Below are 16,674 nucleotides of genomic sequence, written 5' to 3' on the forward strand. Positions count from 1 at the left end.
CAGAAACATCACACAGTAATATCGGTAGACTGTAACGTTGTGAAACATCAACAGAGGAAAAAATAAAAGACAATAAAAAAGAAAAACATTTGGGATATAAATAAAACTAAAAAGCTTAAACACAACCATTGATTTACACAATGTCTTGTTTTGCTGCAGACGCAAGTTCACAGATCTGTTTGTACAAAGTGCACATGTAAAATTATTTTCATGGCAAATTTCATCATTATGTATGTAAAATTTAGCTGTTATTATGGTCAAGTTTATTATAAAGTGTTCATCGGGGTTAAATACAGTGTCACCAATAAAATGAATTAAACATAGTGGCTTTTAAGGGGAACTTCTTTACCAATCTTTCTTTTCAAGTCTAGAAGAGATCAACTCCAAAATAGTTAGCAAACAAAAAAGTGGTTAATTGTTCCTGTAACCCCTTTATAAAGGCAATAATAATCGATAATCGGTGTGGGATCACAAAAAAGAATCATAGAATCGGGTGTTCGAAGAGGTCGGTTCAGTGAAGTGAATCAAGCTTCCCGTCTCCGCTATGAACAGACGCGGTGAGGCGGCTCATTCAAACATCAGCCGCACCAGCCAAGCAGGAAGTTAGCGAAGTGCTAAAGCTGCAGCACTGGGCGAGTTTTAGTTTTCATAATGGTTACATTTGCTCTGATCATTTAGAGATTTTTTACTGGCATTGAAAATATATTTTAAACCAAAGATTTAAAGTAAGTGTGTGTATATTCACTTGTCTGCCAACCTGCGCGGTGTTGTTTTTGTTTGTTGTCGGACAGATAACGTTAACTTAGCTAGCGGCTGCTACTATAAACTGTTAGCTACTGTTGTGGTTAGCGACCTGAAGTCACTAGCTTAAAAGTAACATTTCTATGGACATTGGCTTTTTTATTCACGAGTCCTACCATTTATTAACTCGCTCTCTTCTTTTTCTTTACCAGATTCAAATCAAACGTCAGTTAAAGTTACACGTAACGCGGAATATCTTAATATGTGGGACCCCAATCCGTACTCGGTGACTCCAGCAGCAAAAGTCCTGGCGAGATGCGTTACGTCTGGCACAATGTCCCAGGTGAAACGAGGCAAACTAGCACATTTCTTTTGATCAGTTTGTAGATTGAGGGGTTTGACACAAGTCTTTTCCGTTCACAGAAAGAGCTCGATGCTTTACCACGAGAACCGGAGGTATTTTCCCCTCGCCTGCTTGAAGCTGAGCAGTTCAACAGAATCAAGCATGAGATTGACCAGGTTGGAAAACTGTAGACTCCCGACAACAGGGGCGCCCAGTCCTGTTCCAGCAGATCTACCACCCTGCAGAGTTTAGCTCCAACCCTAGTCAATCACACCTGTTCCTGGTAATGAAGGCCCCTAGGGGCATCTGAATAATAGAGCCGGGTGTGCTGGATCTGAACTGTCCAGGGTGGTAGATCTCCAGGACCAGGACAGTATCAGATACTGGTAAAATTACTTCTAGCACAAAGTATACCTTGTAATACATGTATATTGATATTTATGTATATATTTGTGTTTTCAGGTGAGTTTGGATTTGGAACTGCTAAGACTTGAGAAAAACAGTGCAGATGTGACTCACAACTATTATCTCAGTAAGTGCTACACGCTGTTTTTAAGTGCAGTAAATATATGACATTTTCAGGTTCGATACGATTTTTCAATTCTGAGGTCAAGATTCAGTTTTATTTTTTGATATCTGAAAAAACTATCTTTATTCTACAGTGATCTTATATCACACAGGATTGCAAAGTAGCAAAACACCCTTAAAACACACTGTGATTCCATTACAATTGGATCACTTAAACCATATTTGGAGGTAGTCGGAGATGGCTCTTCACCACATTTAACACATTTAAGTGTAAATGGAAAGCATTTTCCATAGTATCTGCGTACAGTTATGTGAGCAGAAGTGCATCTACTGAGGCTTGACTAGCAGGTCAGAGTATGAAACAAGAAAATGCAGGATGTATAATAGGCAAGGCTGGAGTTATCTCAAAACCAAATGAGAGACCCCCTGCAGAGACTGAGGGGTGTATTGGTGATGTGGTTTTAAATTTTGATGTAGTTTTTGATTTCTCAATACTGTATTCAAATTGTTACATCCTTACTACTCTAACTGTATTGAATTTAAATGTTGAAACCTTCAAGAAACGTTATGTATTTTTCTGCCTTTTTACAGGTCAGCGGTTTGCATCCTTACAGCAGTTTACTTCCCACCTGCAGGACATGCTGAGAGAGCAGACAAGTTTACGACAAAGGCTTATGAAACCTCTTTGTCAGCAGAACCTGCCAATACAGGCTGATCTTCACAGGTGAGAGTCTGGCGTATATTGATATGAAGTTATGCCTGATATAAAGTTAATTGTTTCCTTACCTGTGTAACAAGTTTGAAAGAAAAGTCATTTCATGGCAGGGCTTATGAGACAATGAGAAACAGGTGAAATCATATCTTGCTTGGCTTACATGGCTCTTGAAATGTTCCAGTTACTGTCCCTAATAGTCACTTGTATATGCTTTTATATACATAATTATTTTACTGTAGGTATGTGGTGGAGCTCATGGGAATGGTGGTGGAGTTCATTGAGAATTTGGAAATGAAAATAAAGATGGTCCGTTCGATTCCGACCACCGATGAGTCTTTAAGTAATCTGGTAAGGACTTTTACTGCCTGGCAAAGGGAGTGTATTTGTGTATTTCAATTGCAGTTCAGTCAAGGACAGATTTATTCCTATGAGTTAAGCCTTTTTTCTGTTTGACATGTATACCATCCAGTCAGATTCCCAGATCCTGCATCAAGACATCGTCATGATACCAGTGATCTTATTACTTTAGACTTGGGTTTTTAAGTTGCAAGATCAGAATAGATCGGTTTGCTTTTGCAAAGAACTGAGGACTCTTAATGCATCTGGATAGATTTTAAAAGCTGTTTTTACTGCCTAATTATATAGAACGACTGTACAATAAGATTTGTCATTATCTTGAAAAATGTCAAAATAAGCATTTCTTGGTATATTATGGACATCTGCAGTATTACAAAGACAGCATAAATAGTACAGTTTAATTGGATTTGGAGCAGTGCAGTATGTGGAACATCAAACATAAATCATTTTGATAGTATTTTTTTTATACATGCATTTTTTTGCCCATTCCAACTTCAGATGTCAGAAAAAGTAAATATTGAGAATTATTGTCAAAGTTTCTTGAAGTATCATTAAATTATATTGTTGGCCCCATTGTCCACCCAGATGACTGAACATTTCATTTCAATCTATATAATAACTATTATACAGGCTGAAATGTTGTTAGTATGTTGTAGTACTTAAACATGAATCATTTGAACTGGTGTGTAGTGTGTGTGTGTGTGTGTGTGTGTGTGTGTGTGTGTAGTGTTATAGCCAAGAAACATCTGGCTCATAATCACACTCTCTTTTTAAATTCCATTTAACTGGCTGTACATAAGGAGTTTTAAACCAAATCTATTTTCTCTTTCCTATTTTAATCAGAACAATGCCATGACGCAGCTCCTGGCTCAAGTCACAGAGGTAGAGAGTCTGACCAAGCAACTGCTTCAGCAGCGAGAACAGTCAAAGGACGATATCAAAGACATATCCAGTTGAGAGAATGGTAAACTTCAGGGACCATCCTACAAAACATAAAAACACAAACAGTTCAAAAAGTTCATCTGACAGACTGACATCGTCGGGTCCAGATTAGAGTGGCAACAACAGACAGTGAAACAAACACTTAGTAATTGAATAAAGAAGTGTTTATCATTGCTTTATTCATAATCTGCCACACTCTTGAAATTGAGTTGGATCTAGATTCCTGCTGGCTTGAGTTTTCCATTGAGTGGCTAGGACAGTCCTGCATGAACACCTGATTGTCTTAGGAAATCTGAAAAAAGACATTATCAAAAGAACGTTACAAAAGTCTTTGGAAAAAATTCAGTCTTTACCTTAAGGCTTATGTATGACCATGTAGACTTTTTTTAAATACAAAACATAATCGTACTGATTTTCTACTTTTATTGTAGAAAGTGTCTTATTTTGGATGAAATTATAGACATGCACTGTAAATTGTAGGTGTAGTTGTGTCCATAAATTCAACACGGAAAACACCTCTCAGAGGCATGTGTAAATAACACCATTATACACAGTAATAAGTACCTGTTTATCTGGACCATCTGTTGATGCTGACAAACTCCTTGTTGACAAGTGTTTTAGTGCTGCAATACAGTAAATAAATATATGTAAATAAATTGGTCTGTACTTTGAATACATTCTCATGTCAAGACAAAAGACTATCATGGTTTCTAGACCTGTGAATCTTTCCTGTAGTAGTGCAGGCGAGACTGAAGTTCCTTGCTGGCCCTCTTGTCCCAGCAACCTCCTTTGATGCTGCTGCAGCTGCGTCAGCTCTTCCAGTAGCAGAACTTTCTCTGTGATGATGTTCTTGGAGCACAGTTGTTGTACCTACAGATCAGCAGTGCAGGAAGAACATAAACTGACTCTAAAACTGTATTTATACATACAAGGGCTACCTGTACAAATTATGTCAAGTATTAAATGTAACACATTGATTTACAGCACACTAACCTGGTCTGTTATCCTGCAAACCATGCCTTTGTCTCCTTCCAGACTGTAGCCATATCTTTTTAACATTGCTTCAATGTGCCTGGAGTGCAAGAAATGAAAGCCGATATGACTGTGACAAGGTGTTTTTAACAGTTGTGTTGTAACCAATTTACACTATTTTGTACCGACGATATGAAGTCTGAAGATATAGGAAGAATATTCATCATGCCAAGAGTATATGTCAGGCTATTTTTTTTATATATATATATATATATATATATATATATATATATATATATATATATATATATATATATATATATATATATATATATTCCCTTTTGGTACATTTTACCAAGGATGTTTTGTATGCAAGAATGAAAATGAAGTAATTAATATTTGTTTAATAGATAAGTAATACAAAAGTTAAGTTCCAAGGTGCACTTTTGAAAATCAATACATGATTCCACTGTTCAACCAAACAAAGAGGTGCTTCATGTAGTCTATGACTCTGTCAGTGACCCTTAATTGAATAAGGCCACATAAAAATACAAGTTTACACGTACCCAAGATGCATTTGAAACAGATAAAAATCCACTAAAACCACTTCAGGAGGTGATCCGAGATGCATTTAAGCCACGTTATGAACAACTACTAGTTGGTTGCCGTGTAACAAGCGGATTTGCGTATTCCATCACACAGCAATTGGAGTTCAGTCTGTCTAACCAGAGACTCATTTGACTACCAAGTGTAAATGATTGCTGCTAATATCTTATCAGGATAAAAATCCAGATACAAGTTACATAAAGAGACCGGGGTAAACAGGATCAATCATCAGGCTGCTGTTTTCATATATATGGGTGTAAACTAGCTAGCTAGCAACTTGATGTGAGTCAGCCTAACACCTCATCAGGCCAGTCATGGGTCATAGATACTAGCATGTTAGCCACTTTTTAATTCAGTAATTTAGAATAAAACACCACTAATGGTGCATGAACATTGACTCGCTGTACTTTTCACTGAGCAACATGTAAAAAAAAATAATATATATATATATATATATATATATATATATATATATATATATATATATATATATATATATAAAAACTACTGGCATGGGCAGCTTCATATGGCCCTTCATGTATTTACAGTTTATCCTTAAATCCTTAAATAGAGCACTGCATGCAAGAGGAATCATTCAAACTAAAACCCGATGAGCGCAAATGCTTCACGCTGAGGAGGCGTGGTTGCAATGCTTTTATTCTAATTTAGACCCATAGTTAGTTAAACCTAACTTTGTGGATTTACTCATTCAGGACGTAGCGGTAGATACAGTGTGTCAGAATTAAGAAACAAACCTAATTATCAAACAGATCCACTGAGAATGCAGGTTAACTCCTTGTTTTGGCAACACTTCCCTTGTGTTTAGCAGGAATGCCAACACTATCGCAATGAGTCCCATAAAATTCTACTGTTAAATGTAAGTTTATTTGATTAAACACTAAAATTTTTACGATATAGATTTCATGTGTTTATGCTTCTACTACTAGTAAATGTAGTTGTTTGTGGTGACAGAAGAATTTTTAACAAGCATTGACTAAGATGCACTAGCTGTTATATAATTAAAATTTGGCACTTTGGGGAAGGGGGATATGGGACTTTTCCCAGTCAACCACCTGACTAGTGGCCCCCAGGTTATTTGAGGCTTGGAGCGAGAACCAGCCGTAATTTCAACACTCTACAAAGTTCTATGCTAAAAGTGGCACAGTATAATTTGAGCTCAGACCTGTGAACCTGAGGATTGGGTTCCAGGACAAAGCGCTCCTGCAGGAGATGCTGTAGCTTGGGACCCTTTACGCCTAATGTCTTCAGGGCCTCACAGGCAGCAATGCGCACTCTGGGCTCTTCCTCATGGTGTAGTGCCCATAGCAAGAGCTCCTCAAGCGCAGGTGTCAGGCACCCAATTTTCCCCAAAGCTGTACAAAACCCATCAAGAAATGGGACTTAAAGAAACAAATCAGTATGAAGTTTTAATTAGCCTAATTAATTAAGGGTTTGTTTCTATCTGATTTACCACTGATTGCTACCACCTTCACATCACATGATGTGTCATTCTGCATTAAATCAGTGAGCTGTTCCATGATCTGAAATAAAGAAACTAATAATTAGCTGCATTTATGCTCTTGTCCATAATGTGTAGTTTTATGAATTCAGTTCATTCAGTTTTGTTCAGTTATCCTTCTTCTGTGTCAAAACAAATGTTGATGAGCCCATTTGCTCAGCTCAGTCCTTACCATCTCATCTTTCAGCATGAGAGAGGCAGCAGTCAAACAGGCTTGTTTGCGTACAACCACAAAGTCATCAATCAGACAGCCCAAGAAAGCAGGAAGTAGTTTGGCTGTCATTATCTTCAGCTGACCAATAAGAACCAGTGCCTCTACACGCCTAGAAGTTGGACCCTCATCCAGTTTTATTCTACCAAAAGAATAGAGTTAGTAATAAAACAATTTGAAGCTCTTAGTCAATAGCCAGGCACGTTCTTAATGGTCAGGAGGAGTCAAATACATCAACTCATCATGTACGTCACTGCCCAGGTTCAGTCTGCCCAGGGCCTGTGCTGCTGCCTGACGCACTGCACCGCTCCAGTCATTCCACATCAGGTGGATCAGCTTGTTAGTGAGATCCTGGAAAAACAAAAAGCAACTGTCAGTGAAAAATCGTCATTGATCATGTTTAAAGCTCTTACTTGGGTAAAATGAGTTCAGTTTACTGTAGTATAGAGCATTCATGATTAGCCTCATGTTGTCATGAGTTAGAGAGTACCTTGTTCATTTGGCATTTGAGTTGTGAGATGGTGTTGCAAGCCAGGACTCTGGTTTTCCAGTTACCACAGTTTAATTCCTCTGCCAGCCGAGAACGCACTAGAGTCTAGGGAGGTAGTTCAGTTTGACTGGTAAAAATTATTGTAATCCTGAAAACCAAGTATCAAGTGAGGATGGACAGAATGGATGAAGAATGGATGAATGAGCAGAAAGACAGAACACCTGGGTAATGTAAAGTCAGGGAAACACCTCCCCCTAAAAACAATGTCAATTTGATGTAAAGGTAAACCACTGCATGTACATGATGATGATGCTAAACCTACACATAGGCTGGGGGAAAACAACTGCACAGCAGTCAATAACAATGGTAAATTTTGTTTTTCTAGCACAAAATGGAAACTCTTAAAAGCCTTGCGTCACCTTGTTGTATACATTTTACAGATCGTCAAAATAGAAACATTAAATGTCTTGTTAATTAAATAGTTTTTGTGATTATATTACTTAAATGATAATTTAGTTAATGGTTTATTATGGTTGTTATTATAGCAACAACAACAATTATTATTTAAACAAATCAATAGCATTCAACATCTAAGTGGTATGTGTAAATGATTATTACACATGACAGAACAGATCAGGTGTGGATGCAACTCTGCCGAGCTGCAAATCTCATGTATAAATCTCCAGCACACATCTAAAAATGATGCCTAATTCTACTAATGCTTGCTATAACTAGCTAATATTTCGCTATAGCAAGATAATATTTCAAGGCCAATGTGCTAAAGGGGGCCTTTTGCCCAGTGTCTGAGGGGGGACATCTTACCCCAAAGGTCTAACCTTACAGGTTGACTTCATAAGAAAAATCTCAATACTAAATGTACTGCTATCTCCACATTCCCTAATAAATCATGAATTTTAATAAATGCATAGACCACTATTATCCAACAACAAAAGAAAATGTGGCAACAAATCCCAGGAATGCAATGATCTAGATGAAATTTCAGAATTAATTAGAACATAGGTTGGCATGCAGTAACTGTGTGATGATTACATTTGGCCCCATTATTTGATTAGGAAAGAAAATGCCTTACACGCTGTGGTGTAACAAAACACATATCATACAGTTTAATTAGATTTCCAATAACAAAATAAGCCCCAAAAGTCACAACCCCCACAAGCCTTACCCAGTTGTTCTCAAACCAGTCATCAAGGACCCCCAAGCGGTCCTGATTTTTGCTTAAACCCAACACACAGGGATTGTACAAAAATGTAAATTGAGCAAAAATCTGGTCCCTGAGGACCAGTTTGAGAACCACTGCCCCAGCATACACTCCGTTCCACTGCTATCTTATTTTACTCTGATAAGATGCAGACAAATACCTAGTTTTGCACACCGACAGTGGTATGAAATGAAAGAACCTCAGGAAAGACAGAGCGGCTATAGTCGATACAAGTTTAAATTGGAATACACTGTTTAGATCACCCCCGCGACCCTGAAGGATAAGCAGCTTAGAAAATGTGTGTGTGTGTGTGTGTGTGTATGTGTGCTTCAGTCATTAATATTATAAATGATTTGAATTTGTATTGACAATATCACACTCCTGCTTAAATATGTTAGTATTCCTCAAAAGACCACAGTAACTTACAGTTTTGCTACTAATGCTGGAAAGCAAAGTGGCAGCTTGATCTTGGTCTGCTGGAGCCTCGCTGAGAAAGTGCTGAGAAAGCAGTCTTTCTACGACAGACCGACTGGCCTCACCCTCCATCGCCAGACACTGTGCGGCAACCCAGCTGTCTGCCCCCATTCCTGAAGAATCTGTAGTTCGGCACAAACGGGTCTAATTATTCTTCAGGGACAATGATGTGCAGATAATGATATCATATATGGAGACATATTTTCACTCTGGTCTGTTTATTACAGGTGAGCAAATAAATATAAATGTATATAAATGCAATTGTGAAATAATTAGTCTAAGTTGTTAAGAGATATATTTTTTCTTTCAATTAACCTTTGATCTGTGCCCAGGAGCTGTTATTTGTATGCTCACCAATCTCCACACTCACCCTGGTGTAGAACATTTCGCAGTATGTCCCGTGCATGTGGATTGGATGTACCCATGGCATACTGGCACACAGCCGCTGCCATCTGAACTCTCTTCACTGGGTCACTGAGAGCAGAGAGGAGAAGGGGCTGCAGTTCTGGAGGCACTGGCTCCACTTCCCATCCTCGACCATGCAGAGCTAAACAAAGAATAGTGCATTTACACTCATGTTTGGGGCTTCAGCTTCACACTGCCACTTTGGACTGAAGTGATTCAGTATTCTCAGTATTCAACTCCTCGGCTGACTTGAATATAGGGTTTTGTATGATTATCATATTGGAAGGTGAAATTCCTCTTCAGCTTTCCAACAGAGGCTAGCAGGTTTTGTGGCAAAATATATTAATATCTGGAGCTTGTCATTATCCTATTTATCTTGACTAGCTCCCCTTGTCACAGCTGAAAAGAAGCAGCTCAAAACATGACGTTTCTAACACCACAGTAGATATGGTATTCTTTAGTTTATGAGCTGTGTTGGATTCAGAATTGAGGCCAAAAACTTTGTCTCATTAGATGGTTTTATTGTATGTATGTATGTATGTATGCATTTATTTATTTAGCAAGCAAGCAATGGGTTTCATGGATTTTTGTGAAAATGGCTTCCATTGTCACATGCAAAGAGTGACCAGTACCTGTAGAATTCCTCCAGCTCCTTAAACATTGCTTTAGGACTCATGGTAGCCTCCTTGATTAGTTTTCTCCTTGTCCTGTCATTAATGTTTGAGGATTTTTCTGACCTTGGCCATGTCCCTGTGGTGCCACATTTTCTGCATCTATTGATGAGAGTCTTCACAGTGCTCAGTGGTACATCCATTGCCTCTGATATTCTTTTATACCCTTCTCCTGATCTGATTCTGTATTTCTTTTACCAGATCCTTAAGGACCATGGATGTAATAGAAGAATGCAACCACATTCTAAGAAATCCTACAGGACTAAATTCTAATTTGGGGTTACTCAGAATTGGTAGTGTGAGTATGTATGCTGCTTATCTTTGGATGTGATTTTGAATATGATTTGTTAACTCTGAACACAGCGATAGCCCCCATTATAAAAGGGAGTCCACACTTACGCAATCATGGTATTGTAGGTTTTATTAAAATGATTTACTATAAAAGCTGTTTTGTTTTTATTTATTTTGGACTAACCTAATTGATGGACTAACCTATTTCACTTGCAGCCAGCTCCTCTTGTGGTCTATGAACTGCACCCGATGCACAGGTAGCAATGGCTGCCAGCCGCACATGGTAGTGCAGGTCAGTAAGAGCCTTCTTCAAGCCCTCAACAGTGACACTCTGCCAGGTAATCTCTTTAAAAAAAAAATATCAACGTGAAGTAGTATTACCAGCAGCTATCACAATAAAGACAAGTGAATGTGTGCCAAGTGAATGTTAAAGTGTCCATGCCAAGTTATGACTGAATGGACAACACTGTTTTGTTGGGGATCATAATGCTGTGAGTACTCACTGATCTTCCAGGCATTTCTCCACTCCTCCACTGCATAGCGGAGGGAAGACAGCTCCGGTATCAGGTTATAGTGAACCTGCTGTTTGGGCACCTCTGTGGCTTGTCCACTGTAATCAGGAGGCCTGAGCCCCAGCTCTGTACCATAATCAGCTCTGGTGGGCAGGTCCACCCACCGCCGCACCCCTTTCTCCACCCTACCCATCTTTGCTGAAGACAAAAGAATGCAACAGAAGTTGACAAGGTAAACAAAGACATTAAAATTACGCCACATCTACAGTGTTGCTGCTTGAAGCTGTCCTTGCAGATTTTCATGTGCTTAGGAGTCCAGCTAGTATTTTACACAGTACACAGCTACCATGTCTTAACTCTGAGATCTTAGTCTCTTAAACACAAACCTTCAGTCACATGTGTCCACTTCTCTGGGCCACATGGAAACAACTCCTGGAGGTTCTTTTGGTACTCTGAGTTATTGTCCAAAATGATGCGGTCTTCATTTCCTCTGTCTCGTTGATGTACTTGTTTGGCTATTCCTAAAAATGACACAAAAACTCAACTCATATGGAGAGTTTCTAAGTGACTAGCACATTGACTTCAGGCTGAAATTTAAGGTGCATGAACAATAACATTAATTTTACTATACTATAGTTCTCCAGCTCCAGTCCTTAATGTTTCTCTGATGTACCTTATTCAACTCATAAAGAGCTTGATAACTGGCTGAAAAACATTTAGTCATTCAGTGTTGTTCAGGGCTTTTCAAGAGTTGAGTTTGAGAACCTTTCTAGACCTAAAATGCATACATACATACATAAAAAAATAAATACACAATACACAAGGCTGTGGGCACATTTTGACCAGACAGCCAGAATGTATCTTATCTACCTGAGTAGAGTTCCTGTTCAAAGTCATTCTCAGTGTAATAAACATATTTTCCAGCACGTGGGTTCAGGCTGTCCTGCAGTCGAGGAGGTTTTGGGGTCTCCACATGTTTAACGGTCACAGTGTTCGCCGTCTGGTTAAACCCACCTTGCTCGTCTGTGCAAACTGGTGAGACAACATAACCCTGTATCCTGTGAAGAGAAAATTAGTATCCCACACAGATATACATGGTATACTATTACGTTAAGATCACTGTACTGAGTCTATATTCAGTTCTCAATTTTAGCAGATTAAAATCTAATAAAATAAAGAATTAATTTCCTTTAAGGCTACATAAGATATATACACTGTCTGTCAAATGTTTGGAGACATCAAGATAAAAAAAAAAAAACGTTTCAATAAATATGCATGTTTTCTTTGTTGGATTACAATAACTTACTATATTTAACACTAGCAACTATATCAAGTTTGACTGTATGGTACAATAAATTAAATAAATGTTCATAAAAGAAAACACACTGAGCAGGTGTAACTGTTACACACCTTCGCCATGTAGACATACTGTAAACAAATATGTACTTTCACTGTTTTTAACTATTGTCAAATATTCTTAAAATTTTTTAATTATATATATTAAATATGTATTATTTCTATATAATACATATTTAAATTTTACGGCTTGTGTCTGCGACCAAATCACAGCCGTGGTGTTATTCGCGATAACACACGACCTCAAGTGTTCTATTGCTTTTATACAACAGTTAAATAAATAAAGTAAAAAATTAACAAATTGGGCTGTGAACGTGTCATTTAATGTTTTAATGTCAGCAGTTCCTTCCGCTAAATTATAGTTCCTTAACAAGCAGCTTATTGCTACGTCACAGTAATGAGCTCTGCTCACAGCCAGCAGTTCGTTCTCCAGCTCCTTACACTAAATTCCCAAACTGTCATCACCACTGAGCAGCTTTTTTGTTTTTTATTGCGGCAGTTATATGGCTCAGTCCGATTTGGTCAGACTCTGAAGATGAGACTACACGTTTGACAAATGGTATTCGGTTCATGTCTGGCTAAGTTGTTTAGGTGTTCTTCTGTCACAGCTGCTAACTGAAAAGCTTGATCAGTGGGGATGACAGTTTGGGAATTTAGTGCAGTCTCATCTTCAGAGTCTGACCAAATCGGCTGTAGGTCAAATGTGTACCCATTTTCTGTTTGTGCGCAAAGTAAGAAGTAAAAACGTTCAAATGGCTTGATTGTCTCCTACAGCTGTCAAACTTGTTGCTTAGAAATGGCGTCTTAGCGGAGTGATACAATGTTTGTGAAAACCCGTGGTGTTACGGCGAAATATCATCACGGTTAGAACGCCTCTTAACCAATCCGCCACTGGCTTGCTCATGGGGGCTCAGACCCAGATTTTTCTGTAAAGCTGCTTTGTGACAACACCTGTTGTAAAAAGCACTATATAAATAAACTTTGACTTGACTTGAATCAGCTTGCGTGGCTGAACTAACTGTTGTATAAAATGTAGCAATGAATGTAGCTATTTAGTATCTTGCTACTTTGTGATGCCTAAACATTTCCTTAATGCTTACTTAATCATTATTAAGTGGTTAATACATACTTTTTAAACATTAATAGTCATTAATTGGACCTCTGTTATATTAGGTTGTGACTTTAGAACATATTTACAAAGATGTATTATATTACTTCCTTAAATAAGTGGTTAACAATTTAAACTGCACTTATTAAGACTCAAATAACAATCACTAACCATCATTAACAAATATTAGATAATGATTAACATGCTATTCCTAGGAGCGTGTTACGGACATTTAATAATTGTGTAATTGTTGTGTAGAAAGTGTATTTTTTTTTAATCCATTCAGGGAAAAATGCACAAGCAGGGTGTTCTAAGGCAAAATAATCTCAAAAGAAAACTTTTTTTTGCAGATTTACCACTGTTTTAACATTACACTACTTAAGTTTGCAGATGATACCAGAGTGACTGAGCTGCTAACTGGTGATAGCAAATCAGCATAAAAGGGAAGCTTTAGACAGAATTGAACCAATGAAATAATTTAAATAACTCAACATCGGGAAAACTACTGACACTAGAATTAATTTTAGTACAGGGGAGAGAGAAATAAGGCTACTTGAAATTAATGGTGAGGTTGTGGAAAGGGTGAGTGAGTCAATTTTCTTGGCACTATAATTAGCTGCTGAACTTAAATGGGAGAGCAATGTACATAACATATTAAAGTCTACACGCCAAAGAAGAAGTGAAAGAAGTTTAGAGTGTCTGGAAAAGCTCTGGTTCTTTTTAGAAGTTTGTTATAGAGAGTGTGCTCACCTCCTCTACCGTAACAAAGTGTAGTAGTCTAACTTGTGCGGAGATGAATCAGTTAAGGAGGATGAGGAAGACTGCATCTAAGATTTCTGGTGATCCTCTGCCATCATTATCTTTAATTTATTAGACTCGCCTCCACCAAAAGGCCTTGAACATCAACAAGGATCACTTCCATTCAGTCTTTCCTCTTGTAGAGCTTCTACTCTCAGGGAGGAGGTTTAGACAGTTTAGGCCCAGGACAGAACACTTTAGAAGGATTTTGAACCATTTCACAACAAATCACTCTGAATGACTGTTTACATCTCAACAATTACTCAATTAACTCATGTATTAAGTTCAGCAAACTGATAAAGAAAATCCTTTTTTAAAAGCTAAGATTATTTTGCCAGGCAGTCTAAACTAACTAACTAAAAGAAAAGAACACATTTAAAGAAAAAAAGGCTTATTTTACTTACCTGTAATAAACTGGTAAAGGTATCTTGGCCTTGCTGCTCTGCAGACATTTGGGTTCTGAGCTGGGTCTAGGTGCATCATTGAACCCACAGAAGTCTTTCTCACGCATGGGCTCGTCGGTCACCAGGTCTGTGGCACTAGCTGACCCATACTGATCCTTCAGCAGTGACTGCAGGCCTGCTTTGTATTGACTCTGTTTGGGGATCTGCTGGCTGATAATCCACTGGGCAGTGGTCTTTGTCAGCTTCTTTAGCACAAACTCATTCCACTTGTTGTTCCTGCTATGCTCCTCCTGGACCCCTGCAGTCTCTTGTTTGAGGCAGCTGTACACATTTGAGGCCCGTCTCAATTCTGTCCCTTTAAAGGAGACCAACATCCCACCTTGTTGGCTGGGAATTGTAAATGACTCCTTATTAGTGAGTGAGTTGTAATGTGTGGTCTGTAATGGTGGCAAGACTGGTAGTGGAACCCCCATCAAGTCTTTCTCCTTCTCCTGTGCTTTGTGACCTATGTGGCACGGTGATACCTTCGTTGCTGCTTTCTTTCTGCTCTTGGGTTTGGCGCCTGGTGCCAAAGGTCCGGTAGCACGGAAAAGCCAGCTGAAGTCAGCTTTACTGTATGAAATGCCATCCGCCCCCATTTCCCACATGACATCTTGAGAAAAGGACAGGCCCTCAGAGGCATTTCTGAGGAGCTGTCTGTAAAGCTGCTTCCCTCTCAGAGAGTGGTAATATTCCATGCTGCCTTTTGACTGCTGCTGTAAATCCATGGAGCTTAAGTCGAGCCTCACTAAGAATGAACTGGGTAGAAACCAAGCACATGAACAGTTATAAGCTTTAGTTAATTTTTAGAATTATTATTAGATAAATTAATATATCAAATAATAAGAAAACACTGAGACTGCTGCTCATGTTTATGGCCACAGTTTTGATAGTTCTTAACCAACTTTTCAAACAGCCGCATAATTCAGTCATGTAAACAAAGTCATTCAAAGTGGACTGATGTGAAATGCACTATTTTAGAGAAACTTACCAAGTCAGAGTGTTTACAGTGATAGGAACCAGACGTCTGAAGAACTGAATGCCTCTAAAAGCTACATCATTACACAAAAGAATTACTTGATTGCTGCAACAGTTCTGAGATGAGGTTTAGGCCTAAAACCTATTTTTTAAAATCCATTCATATTGGAGAGGGACATATAGGACATTATGAGGCAAAACAGTCCCCCTTCAGAATAACATGTTTTCCAGTTTTACCATAATTATACCGTTATCAACACAAGATATCAAAATAAAGACATGTAACTAAGTCGAACAGCAAATAAAATGGCTATATTTGTGTGCACCACTATTGCAAAGAAAATTATACAAACCTTTTTTTTTAATTATTGGAATTCACCATTCACGTGCATATCTAAACTGAATTCCTTTGGTCCATATCTACTCTTAGCTCGCCTGACTACAAATCTAAAGACATTCTTCAGTCACATTAAATGAAGAATGCTGGTCTAATGGGGCTACTGAATTTAACAAAACAATAAAAACACATATAAAACGTCGCTTTAGACTAAGCAGAACAAAGTATGTGGCATCTTTCCACATTAAATGTGGTGGTTGGACATAAATGGGTCAACAGCAAGACGCAGTGTTTAACACTTGTGTAGCCACAAAAATACACCGTTAGCTGTAGGTCTACGTTACGGACTGTGAAAGCAGGCTGCTCCACGTCCACCGCTACAAAATAATACTTACAAAAAAGCTTACCTACTGCTTCACCAAGAGAATCCTACAGTAATCTTCGCCTCACAAACAGGTTATGCTCTGGAGGAACTCGACACAGATACACAAAGTGTTTTAAAAACTTTTCGACTCTTTTGTTTGTCTGTCTCTTTAGTTCCGTGTGTTGACGCCAGTTGCACTAAAACAATGTGCGCGCGCATGGATACGCGTCACCATGGCGACGAAACGGCGCTGAGCGGAAGAGTTTCACAATCTGAAATCTGAATCTTAATATT

General features: G+C 38.4%; 2 protein-coding genes across 3 annotated transcripts; one reads left to right on the top strand and one right to left on the bottom strand.

Moving 5' to 3' along the window:
* Nucleotides 1-564: 564 nt before the first annotated feature.
* Nucleotides 565-4,214, top strand: haus2 (HAUS augmin like complex subunit 2). Of its 2 annotated transcripts, none has more exons than XM_036594185.1 (7): nucleotides 565-632; nucleotides 954-1,084; nucleotides 1,165-1,260; nucleotides 1,547-1,616; nucleotides 2,204-2,336; nucleotides 2,567-2,675; nucleotides 3,528-4,214. In XM_036594185.1, exons 2-7 carry the CDS (start codon nucleotides 1,004-1,006, stop codon nucleotides 3,639-3,641), a joined length of 603 nt encoding a protein of 200 aa, XP_036450078.1. In that variant the 5' UTR covers nucleotides 565-632; nucleotides 954-1,003; the 3' UTR covers nucleotides 3,642-4,214. The 2 variants fall into 2 exon arrangements, with proteins under 2 accessions (XP_036450078.1, XP_036450077.1); XM_036594184.1 differs by having other exon boundaries at nucleotides 571-725; nucleotides 3,528-4,213.
* Nucleotides 4,112-15,623, bottom strand: heatr4 (HEAT repeat containing 4). Its single transcript, XM_036593745.1, has 16 exons — nucleotides 15,607-15,623; nucleotides 14,663-15,460; nucleotides 11,867-12,054; nucleotides 11,383-11,517; nucleotides 10,988-11,194; nucleotides 10,686-10,829; nucleotides 9,488-9,664; nucleotides 9,070-9,239; nucleotides 7,425-7,529; nucleotides 7,167-7,285; nucleotides 6,896-7,076; nucleotides 6,676-6,745; nucleotides 6,388-6,577; nucleotides 4,620-4,698; nucleotides 4,343-4,496; nucleotides 4,112-4,249 (listed from the first exon to the last, which is right to left on the bottom strand). Exons 1-16 carry the CDS (start codon nucleotides 15,621-15,623, stop codon nucleotides 4,146-4,148), a joined length of 2,838 nt encoding a protein of 945 aa, XP_036449638.1. The 3' UTR covers nucleotides 4,112-4,145.
* Between the last annotated feature and the right edge of the window lie 1,051 nt (nucleotides 15,624-16,674).

The sequence above is a fragment of the Colossoma macropomum genome, unplaced genomic scaffold (genome assembly GCF_904425465.1).
Source record: "Colossoma macropomum unplaced genomic scaffold, Colossoma_macropomum, whole genome shotgun sequence".
NCBI classification, from domain to species: Eukaryota; Metazoa; Chordata; class Actinopteri; order Characiformes; family Serrasalmidae; genus Colossoma; species Colossoma macropomum.

What these genes read in the sequence shown, in the direction of transcription:
- haus2 (XM_036594185.1), top strand. Translation starts at nt 1,004, where the DNA reads ATGTGGGACCCCAATCCGTACTCGGTGACTCCAGCAGCAAAAGTCCTG. An exon ending in TCAAGCATGAGATTGACCAG is followed by an intron (nt 1,261 to 1,546) that starts GTTGGAAAACTG and finishes TTGTGTTTTCAG; the next exon opens with GTGAGTTTGGATTTGGAACT. An exon ending in GACTCACAACTATTATCTCA is followed by an intron (nt 1,617 to 2,203) that starts GTAAGTGCTACA and finishes GCCTTTTTACAG; the next exon opens with GTCAGCGGTTTGCATCCTTA.
- heatr4 (XM_036593745.1), bottom strand. An exon ending in GTGGACACATGTGACTGAAG is followed by an intron (nt 11,195 to 11,382) that starts GTTTGTGTTTAA and finishes TTTTGTCTTCAG; the next exon opens with CAAAGATGGGTAGGGTGGAG. An exon ending in TCATGCTGAAAGATGAGATG is followed by an intron (nt 6,746 to 6,895) that starts GTAAGGACTGAG and finishes TCTTTATTTCAG; the next exon opens with ATCATGGAACAGCTCACTGA.